This window comes from Myxine glutinosa, chromosome 8, assembly GCF_964187855.1.
Source record: "Myxine glutinosa chromosome 8, kmMyxGlut1.1, whole genome shotgun sequence".
Classification (NCBI taxonomy): domain Eukaryota; kingdom Metazoa; phylum Chordata; class Myxini; order Myxiniformes; family Myxinidae; genus Myxine; species Myxine glutinosa.
In genome coordinates, this window is record NC_136268.1 from 13,980,722 (window position 1) to 13,995,743 (window position 15,022).

At 43.8% G+C, this 15,022-nt stretch overlaps 1 protein-coding gene across 1 annotated transcript in view; it reads right to left on the minus strand.

The window, feature by feature from the left end:
• Positions 1–15,022, minus strand: part of LOC144893223 (xanthine dehydrogenase/oxidase-like) — a 268,917-nt gene that overhangs the window by 195,894 nt on the left and 58,001 nt on the right. Inside the window, exon 6 of the mRNA XM_078782951.1 lies at positions 7,472–7,598. Coding sequence (XP_078639077.1) covers positions 7,472–7,598 — 127 coding nt within the window. The remainder of the gene's footprint in view (positions 1–7,471; positions 7,599–15,022) is intronic.

The window sequence follows — 15,022 nt, forward strand, 5'->3', positions numbered from 1 at the left end:
ATAAAATGCATAAACCAATATGAAGTTATTTCAATACAAAAGGCCAGAAGGAAAATAAGAAAAGCAATATAAAGTATTGCTATTTAAAATACTAGGACGTGCCCGTACGTGGGTGCCCGTTCGGAAAAACATTCCAAACCGCGTGGCAGTAACGACCACAGAACCCCCCCCCCCCTCTATTTACATGAAATGGTTTGGTCCATTCGCAAAGCCAAAGCGAACGACCACAGAACCCCCCCCCCCCCCCCCCTCTATTTACATGAAATGGTTTGGTTCATTCGCAAAGCCAAAGCGAACGACCACAGAACCCCCCCCCCCCCTCTATTTACATGAAATGGTTTGGTCCATTCGCAAAGCCAAAGCGAACGACCACAGAACCCCCCCCCCCCCCCCCCCCTCTATTTACATGAATGGTTTGGTCCATTCGCAAAGCCAAAGCGAACGGCGAACGGCTAAATCGCCATAGCTCGGTAACTACTTCTCCGATTAATATGAAACCTTGAAAAGGCACATCCTCAGGTCCCCAGCAATATACCTGGCAAGTTTCAAGTATATCGGACCGGTAGTTGTCGAGAAACAGCGGTCAAAGACAAACACACACACACACACACACACACACACACACACACACACACACACAGACACACACACACACACACACACACAGAGATTACTGGAATTATAGATAGATCAAAATAATGAAGTAGATCAAAACAATCAATTATGGTAGAGTAGATCCAGAGTGGTGCACAACAAAGGCACCATGAAGTGTAGCGAGAAAAAATAAACGAGAACGGCACTCAGTAGAAAGCATACCTCCACCAGGTGAACAGTTTACGTTTTCTATCCCAAAGTCGACCAGAAAATCACAACACAGAATCACATTTAATCAAAATCATCTGTCCACAACTTTTTGATATCTCCTGCTTTATATCGATTTTAGCCCTATCACTCAATGGTGAAGAATCACTTAAAAAATTATACTAGCCGGATCCAGATCTTCACCAAAATTGAATCGTTTCATCCTTGTCAGACACAACAACCTGTCCACCAAATTTCGTCCAAATCCATCCACAACTTTTTGAGATATCCTGCTATGTATCGTTGTTTTTGGCTCTATCTCCCAATGGTGAAGAATCACTTTAAAATTCTAGTAGCCGGATCCGAATCAACCTCTCTGCCAAATTTCGTCCGAATCCATCCACAACTATTTGAGATATCTTGTTCACAAACGGACAGACAAACAGACAAGCAGACAGACAGACAAACAGACAGGCAGGTGTGAAAATATAACCTCCATCCACCTTTGGTGGCAGAGGTAATAAAGCTGTACCAAGCCTCCCATGAAGTTTAACTAGACCGAAGAAGTTATGGAGGCTGCGACATTGACCATCTCCCCGACCTCCTCCCACAACTCTGGCGATACCCACAGCGTTTGTGCAGAAAAACACGAAGAAGTCCCATGCACACACAGCAGAAAACACCAAGGGCACACGCCGACCAAGCAGAGGGCGGAGGGGCGGTGAGGCACAGGACCGAGCATGGTGGTGGGCCCGATGGCGAGCAGATCAAGTCATGACCAGAGGGAGGGCAGCCGTGGCAGGAAGGGAGTGCCCCTCTGTGATGCCAAGGCAGATCCAAAACGTCGCTGACAAATCCAAGGAGAAGCATGCAACACAGAGCCAGGTGTGCAATGCAGACCCAGGTGTGCAACACAGAGCCAGGTGCACAATTGAGTGTCAGGTAGGCAATAGAGAGCCAGGTGCGCAATGGAGAGCCAGGTGCGGAACAGAGAGCCAGGTGCACAACAGAGAGCCAGTTGCGCAACAAAGTCAGGTGCGCAACGGAGAGCCAGGAGTGCAGCCAGGAACCAAATCCGTTGAAATCCAGGACAGTTCCCGTCTAGCCAGCAGCCCAAGGACAACACGGACCCGAAGGCAAAATGCAGAGCCAAGAATATGGCACCACTCACGACTCGCAAGTTTTCAGGCATTCTTCAATCACGATCCTTGCTCAAAACCCTGCCGATGAAACCCACCGCCAGAAAGCTCCCGGCCACTGCAAGAGTGGTGTGGAAGTCCATTTTGGACTTTCAGTGTTCATGAGATGTCTATCTTGAAGAGTAGGCAAGTTATTGCCGGCATCTCAATTTAAATTTGTCCCTCATCCTTTTAATTGTCAAGATAGTTAAATAACATGCATTGTAATGACAAATCTCCGTTCTGGTCTCTTCTTATCAAAATCTTCATGAAGGCACCAATCTCCAATATATTGCTCATGAGAAGAACACAAATATTACATGTGATGATAGAAATGTTTCAGTATTAATTATTGGATGATTTATGTTTGTTGTGAGCAGACGCTCGAGAAAGGTATGACGCGGGAATGCATAATTAGCTTGCTTATGAACGATGAAATGCTGGTAGAATCTTTGCTGTAGTTCTGACATTATTCTTTGTTCTGTTTACATAGGGTATGTTGAGATAGATTTAAATAAAGCCTCGTATCATAGCTAATGCTGTGCTGACCTCGATCGACGAGAGTATTCATTTTATGATCAAGACAGACGTCTCGGACTGCGTAATTTCTGCGACTCTCAATCAGGCTGGGAGACCGGTCGCCTTTTTCTCCCATACCCTGTCTGATAGTGAAAGGTGACATTCCGCTATAGAAAAGGAGGCTTAAGCGATCATTGAAGCTGTCAGATGGTGGCACCATTTCCTTCTCGGGAAACGTTTCCAATTAATCACAGACCAACAGTCGGTTGCGTTCATGTATGACGGCCATCATACACAAGATTAAAAATGAGAAAATCGCTTGCTGGCGTGTGGAATTAGCTGACTTCAGTTTTGACATCATCTACAGACCGGGACGAGATAATCTGGCAGCCGACACTTTGTCCCAACCTGTCTGCGCGGGAATGACCACCGGCGATTTAAGGGATATTCATAATTCGCTCTGACACCCCAGGGTCACGCGATTAGCTCATTTCGTGCGCAGTAGTAATTTGCCTTTTTCTATAGAGGACGTTCGGCATCTCTGCAAGTCATGCCCCGTGTGCGCCGAAGTCAAACTGAGATTTTAGAAACCATCTATGGGGACGTTGATTCAGGCCAGCCGCCCATGGGAATGTTTGAATGTTAATAATAATAATAATTCATTTATTTTGTATAGCGCTTTTCCAGAAGCCCAAAGGCGCTTTGACAGAGTGGAAAACATAATGCATAACAATACATGAAAACAACAATTGCAAAAAGACAAGAATCAAGAAAACAAACAGCAGCGATATACGGCATATATATAAGACAAGAATCAAAAAGACAAGACAAGAATCAATAGGGAAATATTTAAAGCAAAAGGAGGGAGAAGGAGAAGAGATAGTCAGGGGTTAAATGCTGTGGGTTGAATGTTGAATGCAGCGTTGAACAGGTGGGTCTTTAGTGATGTTTTGAATGTGGTGAGTGAGGAGGAGTCTCTGATGGTGTGAGGTAGTGAGTTCCAGAGGGTGGGAGCAGCGATGGAGAAGGCCCTGTCCCCCCAGGATCTGAATTTGGTCCGGATGGAGGGGGTCAGGAGGTTGGTACCAGCAGAGCGGAGGTTGCGGGTGGGAGTGTGTCTGGAGAGGAGGTCAGCCAGGTAGGATGGGGCCAGGTTATGGAGGGCTTTGTATGTCAAGAGGAGGATTTTGTACTGGATTCTCTGGGGGATGGGGAGCCAGTGAAGCTTGTAAAGGACGGGGGTGATGTGGTCACGGGTCCGGGAATGAGTGAGTAGACGGGCAGCGGAGTTCTGAATGTATTGGAGTTTATTGGTGATTTTTGAGGGTGAACCATAGAGGAGGCTATTGCAGTAGTCCAGACGGGAGGTGATGAAGGCGTGGATGAGGGTTTCTGCAGCCGTGGAGGAGAGGGATGAGCGGAGACGGGCAATGTTTTTCAGGTGAAAGAAGGCTGACTTTGTGATCTGTTTAGTGTATTTGTCGAAGGAAAGGGTTTGGTCAAAGATGACGCCAAGATTCCGGATGTGAGGGGAGGTGGATACTGGGATACCGTCGATGTTGAGGGCAAAGTTATGGGTGGATTTTGTGAGCGTTTTTGGGCCAATGATGATTATTTCAGATTTATCACAGTTAAGCTTGAGGAAGTTGATTTGAAGCCAGGATTTTATTTCAGTGATGCAGTTTGTCAGGATAGAGTGGGTGTCGGTGGAGACGGACTTGGTGGAGATGAAAAGCTGGATGTCATCGGCGAAGCAGTGGAATTGGAGACCATGACGGCGGATTAAGTGACCGAGCGGGGACAGGTAAAGGATGAAGAGGAGGGGGCCAAGAACTGAACCTTGGGGGACACCTTGGGGGAGGGGAGCAGTGGGGGATTTGCAGTTATTGATGGAGATGAACTGGCATCTGTCAGAGAGATATGATTTAATCCAAGAGAGGGCAGTGCCGGTGACGTTAAAGGTGGATTCAAGTCGGGTGAGGAGGATAGTGTGATTGATGGTGTCAAAGGCAGCGCTGAGGTCGAGGAGGACGAGAATGTTGAGGTTGCCAGCGTCAGAGGAGAGGAGAAGGTCGTTGGTGATTTTGAGGAGAGCAGTTTCAGTACTGTGGTTGGAGCGGAATCCGGATTGGAATGTTTCATACAAGTTATTGGCAGAGAGATGATGTTTGAGTTGAGTGGCTACAGCGCGTTCCAAAACTTTTGACAGAAAGGGTAGGTTGGAGATGGGTCTGAAGTTGTTTAGGGTGTCAGGGTTTAGACCAGGTTTTTTTAGAATGGGGGTAACAGCAGCAATTTTGAGGGAAGGTGGGACGATGCCTGTAGACAGGGAGGAGTTTATTGTTGCAATGATAAGTGGAGAGAGAGCAGGGAGGGAGGCTTTGACAAAGCTGGAGGGGATGGGGTCAAGAGTGCAGGTGGCAGTTTTCATTCCTATGAGGAGTTCAGAGAGGTCAGTAGGAGAGATTGGGGAGAACCGAGACAGGGGATGGCAGGACAAGGGGGGGCAGGTGGTTGGAGGGGGAGCGGGTGCGGCGGTGGTCAAGCTGTTGTAGATGTTGTCAATTTTGCGTTGGAAGAAAGAGAGGAAGGAGATGCAGTTGTCTACTGTGAATGACTGGGTGGTGGTGTTCAGGGGGCGGAGGAGTTTGTTTATTGTCGAGAAGAGTGCTTTTGGGTTTCCGGAGCCAGAGTGGATAATTTGAGAGTAGTAGGCAGAGCGGGCGCGGGAGAGGGCATCTTTGTAGTGTTGTATGTGGTCCTTGTAGGCTTGGGAGTGAACTGTGAGACCCGTTTTATTGCGGAGTCTTTCAAGTTGGCGAGCACGAGTTTTCATCAGGTGGAGTTCAGGGGTAAACCAGGGAGCAGAATGGGTGAAAGAAACTGTTTTGGTTTTTACAGGCGCAAGCTGGTCAAGGCAGGAGGAGAGAGTGTGGTTGTAGTAGTCAGTGAGGTCGGAAGGGGTGTGGAGGTCAATGAAGGGAGAAGTGGACATTTTTTCAGAGAGGGTGGATGAGAATGAGGTAGGTGAAAGAGCGTTTAGCTTACGGAAGTTGATTGTGCGATAATGCCTTGGTGTTGGGGCGGGGATGTTGATGGTCAGAGTGATGGCTAAGTGGTCAGAGAGGGTGAGGTCAGAGCCATAGAGATGGTGCAAATTTAATCCAGTGGAGCAGACAAGGTCCAAAATGTGACCACGGATATGGGTAGGAAAGTCGACATGTTGAGTGAGGTTAAAGCAGGTGAGTAAATCAGTGAAGTCAGTGGTTATTGTGGAGTCAGTGGAGTCCATGTGGATATTGAAATCACCAAGGAGGAGGATTGAGGGGGAGAGGGAACATAGCTGGGTCAGAAAGTAGGAGAAGTCAGATAGGAATGATGGGTGTGGTTTGGGAGGGCGGTAGACGACAGCCATGACTGACTGCGTGTGACCAGAGAGTTTTAAAGCCAGGTGTTCAAATGATGGAGCAGATGAGATGGAGATGAGGTTGGTCTTGATGTCTTGACGGTGGATAACGGCAATTCCACCACCTCGGCCCTCCGAGCGTGGTTTATTGACGTAGGAATATCCATTGGGTGTGGTGAGGTTGAGTGTGTAGTAGTCCAGAGGTTGTTGCCAGGTTTCGGTGAGACAGAGAAAGTCCAGTTTGTTATCCAGGATGTATTCGTTCAGGATGAGGCATTTATTGTTGAGGGACCGGGTGTTGAACAGGGTGAGCTTGATGTTGTTTTGAACAGCAGGGATGAATTCAGGTGATTTAGCCAGGGTTCGTAGGCAAGAGGTGCGATCGTGTGGGTTGCTGTGACCAGGTGCGCTGGGACGAAGAGTGAGAGTGCGCTGAGCCGACCAGAGGACGGGGATGGAGTGACCTGATTGCAAATAAACAAACTTGCGACCGGAGCCACGGTGAATGTACCTGGGTCGTCGGAGGAGTCCATTTGATTTGATGGCAGAGATGCATGATGGGGTGGAGCGGGTATTGAGCAGAAGAAGCCTTGCGGCGGAGTACTTCAGAGCCATGCCAGGCAGGAGCGAAGGGACGAGTACGAGGCCAAGGTCGAGGAGGCAAAGCGGCAAACGCAGCGGCAAACGCAGCGGCAAACGACTGCAGCCGCTAATCAAGACCACAGCGGCAAACAAGGCCACAAGGCCACCGGCAAACAAGGCCACGGCCACAATCAACGGGAGCGGGCCTTTCGATTCCGTATTCCGTACCATCAAAAGCAGATTCCGTTATCCAGCCGGAGAACACGCGGCACGTGCGGGTGTGAAAAGGCAGGACAGGTGTGAGATGTCAGGTCAGAAAAGTAGAAGCAGACCCTGTACATCCATCCAGTCGGAGAAGCGGCGAATATGCAACGCCAGCGTCCTCTCGCAACCGAACGAGGGTGTTGTTGTTGACTTCAAGGGTCCGTTGCCAGCCTCAGAGGGTGTGGGGGGGGCGCCGATACATTCTTACTGTGGTAGACGAGTGCTCTCGATTTCCGTTTGCTTTTCCTCTACTGTGTTGCTGGAAGATCCGTAACACCTATGCTTTCGATATTTGATGGTCATTTTAACAATCGGTTTGTTTGTGTTTCACACCGAATGAAAAACATTAAGGTAGAGCATGGCGATTGTGATATATGACAGGTCCGACGACATGTTCGGCCTGACCGAAATTGGAATCAAAATGGCGGTGTGCAGAGTCAGCCCTCAGCCGCCGTACTGCTGTTATGACAACATACGTAATCACATCACCGTGTCATGTGAACAGATCCTCAGCGCTGATTGGTACACGTTTGAGGAGACGTACATACATACATACATACATATGGACTGAAAAAACAGTGTTCTAGACGGCTTTGCCCTATGGGCTATGCCATTAAAATATTGTGAAATAGAAACACGTTTGGCATTCCTTCAAAAGGATTTTGCTTTGAATTTTTACAACAATTAAAACAGGCGTTATCATTATTAAATTAATATTTACCTTGGAATGCCTCGGAAAGCTCCTGCTGGTTTGGGGCTGGGCTGTTTCTCAGCAAGGAATACATGGACATCACAAACCCAGGAGTGCAGAATCCACACTGTGAGCCATTGAACTTTACGATGCGCTCCTAGCATGACATGAGACACACAGGACATATAATATGGAGTTTAATCACAGAATCCACACTGTGAGCCAATGAACTTTACTATGAGCTCCTAGCATGACATGTGACACACAGGACATAGAATATGGGGTTTAATAGCAGAATTCACACTGTGACCCAATGATCTTCACTATGAGCTCCCAGCATGACAGGAGACACACATGACCTAGAATATGGAGCTTAATTACAAAATCCACACTGTGAGTGATTGTACTTTACTGTGCGTTCCGAGCATGACACGAGACACACAGGACATAGAATATGGAGTTTAATCACAGAATCCACACTGTGAGCCAATTAACTTTACTATGAGCTCCTAGCATGACAGGAGACACACAGGACATAGAATATGGGGCTTAATTACAAAATCCACACTGTGAGTGATTGTACTTTACTATGCGTTCCGAGCATGACACGAGACACACAGGACATAGAATATGGAGTTTAATCACAGAATCCACACTGTGAGCCAATGAACTTTACTATGAGCTCCTAGCATGACATGTGACACACAGGACATAGAATATGGGGTTTAATAGCAGAATTCACACTGTGACCCAATGACCTTCACTATGAGCTCCCAGCATGACAGGAGACACACATGACCTAGAATATGGAGCTTAATTACAAAATCCACACTGTGAGTGATTGTACTTTACTATGCGTTCCGAGCATGACACGAGACACACAGGACATAGAATATGGAGTTTAATCCCAGAATCCACATGGTGAGCCATTGAACTTTACTATGCACTCCGAGCATGACAAGAGTCACACAGAACATATAATATGTGGTTTAATCACAGAATCCACACTGTGAGCCATTGAACATTACTATGTACTCCTAGCATGACACGAGACACATAGGACATAGAATATGGGGTTTCAGAGCAGAAATGTCAATGTACACAAATAGTTTATACAATGAGAAAAAAACTGAAGCATTCTTGCCATTTGAGATGTAGTAAGGGCATTTTATGAGATATTTCACAAATCTGTTAACTAAATTGTTACCAAAAAATTTCTTCACCAATATGTTTGTAAAGGTGTGTAATAACATGTGTTAAAATGTTGAAGGGCAACTCCCGTGGGAAACCCAGAAAAAAAGCTGTTGAATTCGGGTACCGAAAAATTATTTTCGAGAATTTTATTTTTTTAAATCGGCCCTTAGGTAACTTATGAGGGGTCAAATAAGGGTTTTTCATGATTCTGAGTTGATTGTTAACATTTATATTTTCACTTTTACATTTACACACAAAGTAGCTTTTATTTCACATACATATATAATACTCAAGAGTTATTTCTCATTCACAATGTCAGAAGTTTCAACAGTCATTGTCTATGTCTTCTTCAGACTCAACAACATCATGACTGCAGTTTCTGCATGTAATGCCATTACAGACTCCACAGGCCGAGATGCACGTGACCCCATTCTTCTTGCAGCTGCATCGCCGGTTGCTGCAATCTCCATGACAATTACAGCTCGTGAACTGCAATAGCTGGGAGGAACTCGATCTGTGTGCTCTGCTTTGCATCATTAGCATGGATTCTCTTCATCCAGCCATTCCAGTTGGAGTGTGGGAACTCAGGATCGTTGGCTTTGATCACCCACCCCGCTGCCCAGAGTGTGTCACCTGGAGTGAGGAGTGGCTGATCATGAGCCAGGGAGGAGGAAAGCTCAGCGAGGGGGAGAAACATGATCGCGTTCGTTCCTATCTGTTTCCTGTTCGTAAATGGAATAATCTTTACTTCAGTTCCTCTCAGGATCTTAGCTTTGTCGAGTGCCTTCAACTTCACCCGGGGGAAAGCTGCTGTTGTCTGTGGATCTGGCAAAGGTGGTGCCGGAGAGGTGACTTCGATCCAACCCATTGAGTGAAAGGGAGTGTTTCCGTGAATAGAGACAATGTTTAAATCTATATTGTCTCCAACAAACTGAGTGACTGCATTGTTTGTTTCCCCAACCTCCATAAAGACCACCTGATCATTACTTGACAATTCACTTTCACTGGCTGGCACTTTGGCTGTCATCACTGATTGATCCTCAAGCGCAGCATCAACCACAACCTCATCATTGATCTGTTCATCGGTTTCCTCCACAATGGTGTCAAGAGTGCCAGAAGTATCTGGAACATCATCTCCACTCCGACTATTAAGGAAGCAGTATTTGTAGTTTTGTGTCTCCGTGTAAGACTCAGTGTATCCCAGCCGGTGGAACTTGTTGAGCATCCATTTTGACCCAAATCTATGATCAAGTTGTATGGCAAGCCCCGTTTGGTGTGGCAATACTCCAGACCGAGGTCGACAGGCCTTAATAAAATTCTGCCCCCAAACGGCAACTCTTTCGTCTGTCTTGACAATCGGTCTCAAGAACATCTGAAGGCTTGCAGGAACAAGTGTCAGCTGACTATCGATGTCAGTCATACTGTGTGTGGTGGGGTATGACTTTGGACCTAAATCAATCAAGGCAATATCATTGGATATGAACTTGAGTGCCGTCTTTATGATCTGAGTCTTCTCATCTCCATGGTCAAGATTAGCATGATACTCTCGCAGAATATTGTCGGTGCCATCTTTGAGACAGAGTACATCTGCCCTTCTTTCCTGTGTTGTGAAATACAAGGTGTCTTCGTATTTCTCTGGAAGTTTTATCTTTAGCCAATGCTTTGAATAAGAAAGGCTCTTCTCTGGTGACTGATCAAACTCCTGCAGCTTTTCATGGACTTGGTCCATGTTCATTACCCCATGCTCTAATTCTGAGTCTAACCATTCACAGTATTCAATAAAAACTGCCTCTCGCTCCTCATCAATACTCCTCTGTCCTCTCTTCCTTTTTCCTTCGTCATCAGTCTTGGACAAACTGTCACCTCTCGCAAACATAAGTTTGCATCGCAAATGGTACAGTGTTTCTTCTGCTACCAAGTCGTTGATCCCTTCCAGGCGTCCAGTGACTTCAGTGCCCCAGTCATCCCCGTGACTCCGTGCTGTCTTCAGCAAGCTTGCCTTCAGTGTATCTGCAGTCAAATTATCTGGCACTCTGTATTTCTTTCTAGCTTGTGCTGGATTATTTTTGTAGAGCTGGGCTGGTTGGTTGCAAAGAATGCATACATCCTTATACAGGAGGTCAACTGACTGTGATCTTCTAGAACTGCAGCCAGTTGATGAACTGAACTCACAAGTAGTGCGTCTTCTCTTCAACTTTGATGACTCTTTCTCTGCCTTTGATGCTTGAGCTGACTTCTTGGTGGTTGTAACAAAGTTGTTGTACAGATCATTTTTACACTTCTGGTGGTACCTCAGTTTTCCTTCCTTTTGAGCCTCCTTCATACGTTCCACAACAGTAACATTTTCGACAGTTTCTACTTGTTTCAATAAAGTTGAGTATCCCTTTGGAGTTGCCTGTATGAGCCTTTCAGCTGGTGTATCCGAGTGTGCACAGATGAAGCAATTGAGCACAGGTGGAGTAAAGTCTTCATCCATATTGCTAGAGTCCATGTCCTGCAAAGTAGAAAATGAGATATATTTAGAAATTATTTTTCCACAAAGGAGTGTCTGTGGTGAAATAGAAATGTTAACAATCAACTCAGAATCATGAAAAACCCTTATTTGACCCCTCATAAGTTACTTAAGGGCCGATTAAAAAAAAAAAAAATTCTCGAAAATAATTTTTCGGTACCCGAATTCAACAGCTTTTTTTCTGGGTTTCCCACGGGAGTTGAACTTCAACATTTTAACACATGTTATTACACACCTTTACAAACATATTGGTGAAGAAATTTTTTGGTAACAATTTAGTTAACAGATTTTCATATGTTTCCCTGACTAATGTTCAATGCATGTTAATTATATTCTCATTATTGGAATAATAGAAGTGTATAACAATAATCCCCTGTTGTTTTATCTGCCCAAAACAGCTGGGATAAACTCGTGCCCTAAAAATTGTTCATTTTTATATTGATAAATGTTTACCTTATATTGATTTTTATTTCGAATATTTTTGTATTTCATCCATTGTTATACCTCTGACTTATCTATATGTGGCAGTCCTCGCTGTAGGAACAAGAAGTGTTGCACAAAAGTAGTATGTACAGTGAAAATATGTATAGCAAAAATGTGTGCAGTGAAAATGTGTATAGTGAAAATATGTATAGCTAAAATGTGTATAGCTAAAATGTGTATAGCTAAAATGTGTGTTGTGAAAATATGTATCGTGAAAATGTGTTTAGCGAAAATGTGTGCAGTGAAAATATGTATAGCGACAATCTGTTGAGCTAAAATGTGTGTAGTGAAAATGTGTATTGCGAAAATGTGTATAGTGAAAATGTGTATGGCGAAAATGTGTAAAGCGAAAATGTGAATAGCGACAATGTGTATCGCGACAATGTGAAAAGCGACAATGTGTATAGCGACAATGTGTATAGTGAAAATGTGTTGAGTGAAAATGTGTGTAGCGTCAATGTGTAGAGCAAAAATGTGTACAGCGACAATGTGTGCAGCGAAAATATGTATAGCGAAAAGGAGTATTGCGAAAATGTGAATATCGACAATGTGTTGAGCGAAAATGTGTACAGCGACAATGTGTTAAGCTACAATGTGTATCGTGACAATGTGTATAGCAACAATGTGTATAACGACAATGTGCAGAGCGACAATGTGTATTGCGAAAATGTGTATAGCGACAAATGTGAATAGCGAAAATGTGAACAGCAAAAATGTGTATAACAAAAATGTGTATAGCGAAAATGTGTATAGTGACAATGTGTATAGGGACAATGGGTATAGTGACAATGTGTATAGTGACAATGTGTATTGTGAGAATGTGTATAGCCACAATTTGTATAGCGACAATATGTATAGTGACAATGTATATAGCGACAATGTGTATAGCTACAATGTGTATTGTGACAATGTGTATCGTGACAATGCGTATTGCGACAATGTGTAGAGCGACAATGTGTATAGCGACAATGTGTAGAGCGAGAATGTGAATAGCGAAAATGTAAATCGCGAAAATGTGAAGAGCGAAAATGTGCATAACAAAAATGTGTATGGCGAAAGTATGTAGCTACAAAGTCTATCGCAAAAATGTGTTGAGCGAAAATGTATGTAGCGAAAATGTGTTGAGTGAAAATGTAAACAGCGACAGAGTGTATCGCGACAATGTGTATAGCTACAATGTGCATAGCGACAATGTGTATTGTGACAATGTGTATCGCGACAATGCGTATTGCGACAATGTGTAGAGCGACAATGTGTATAGCGACAATGTGTAGAGCGAGAATGTGAATAGCGAAAATGTAAATCGCGAAAAGGTGAATAGTGAAAAGGTGTATCAGGAAAATGTGTGTAGCGAAAATATGTATCGCTACAAAATGTATCGCGACAATGTGTTGAGCAAAAATGTGTGTTGCGATAATGTGTGTCGTGAAAATGTAAACAGCGACAGAGTGTATCACGACAATGTGTATAGCTACAATGTGCATAGCGACAATGTCTATTGCGACATTGTGTATAATGACAATGTGAATAGCGACAAAGTGCATAGCAACAATGTGAAATGCGACAATGTGTATAGCGACAATGTGAATAGCGACAATGTGTATAGCGACAACGTGTATCGCGAAAATGTGTTGAGCGAAGATGTGTGTAGCAAAAATGTGTATAGCTACAATGTGTCTATCGAAAATGTGCATTGCGAAAATGTGTATCGCGAAAATGTGTATCGCGAAAATGTGTATAGCGTCAATGTGTATCGCGAAAATGTGAATCATGAAAATGTGTATCGCGAAAATGTGTATAGCACCAATGTATATTGCGAAAATGTGAATAGCACCAAAGTGTATAAAGACAACGTGTATTATGGCGACAATGTGTATAGCGAAAATGTGTTGAGGGAAGATGTGTATAGCGAAGATGGGTGCAGCGAAACTATGTGTCGCAAAAATGTGTATCGCGAAAAAGTGTACAGCGAAAATGTGAATAGCGACAATGTGTATTGCGACAATGTGTATCGCTACAATGTTTATCGTGAAAATGTGTCCTTCAAAAATGTGTGCAGCGAAAATGTGTGCAGTGAAAATGTGTGCAGTGAAAATGTGTGTCGTGAAAATGTGTATCGTGAATGTTGAGCGAAAATGTGTGTAGCGAAAATGTGTGCAGTGAAAATGTGTGTGCAGTGAAAATGTTTGCAGTGAAAATGTGTGTCATGAAAATGTGTGTCATGAAAATGTGTAGAGTGAATGTGTCGCGAAAATGTGTGAAGTGAAAATGTGTGTTGCAAAAATGTGTATATCGAAAATGTGTGTTGTGAAAATGTGTATCGTGAATGTGTAGCGAAAATGTGTACAGTGAAAATGTGTGACGCGAAAATTTGTATTGCAACAATGTGTATAGCTGCAATGTTTGTCGCGAAAATATGTCTCGTGAAATTGTGTATCGCAAATATGTGTACACCGACAGAGTGTGTTGCGAAAATGTGTGTAGCGAAAATGTGTTTCGTGAAAATGTGTACAGCGAAAATGTGGATAGTGAAAATGTGTATCGTGACAATGTGTATAGCAACAATGTGTATAACGACAATGTGCAGAGCGACAATGTGTATAGCGACAATGTGTATTGCGAAAATGTGTATAGCGACAAATGTGAATAGCGAAAATGTGAACAGCAAAAATGTGTTTAACAAAAATGTGTATAGTGAAAATGTGTATAGTGACAATGTGTATCGTGACAATGTGTATAGTGACAATGTGTATAGTGACAATGTGTATTGTGAGAATGTGTATAGCCGCAATTTGTATAGCGACAATGTGTATAGTGACAATGTGTATAGTGACAATGTATATAGTGACAATGTGTATAGTGACAATGTGTTTAGCTACAATGTGTATCGTGACAATGTGTAGAGCGACAATGTGTATAGCGACAATGTGTAGAGCGAGAATGTGAATAGCGAAAATGTGAATCGCAAAAATGTGAAGAGCGAAAATGTGCATAACAAAAATGTGTATAGCGAAAATGTGTGTCGCTACAAGGTGTATCGCGAAAACGTGTTGAGCGAAAATGTATGTAGCGAAAATGTGTTGAGTGAAAATGTGTGTAGCGAAAAGGTGTATAGTGAAAAGGTGTATCAGGAAAATGTGTGTAGCGAAAATGTGTATAGCTACAAAGTGTATCGTGAAAATGTGTTGAGCAAAAATGTGTGTTGCGAAAATGTGTATAACGACAATGTGAATAGCGACAAAGTGCATAGCAACAATGTCTATTGCGACATTGTGTATAACGACAATGTGAATAGCGCCAAAGTGCATGTCGACAATGTGAAAAGCGACAATGTGTATAGCGACAATGTGAATAGCGACAATGTGAATAGCGACAATGTGTATAGCGACAAT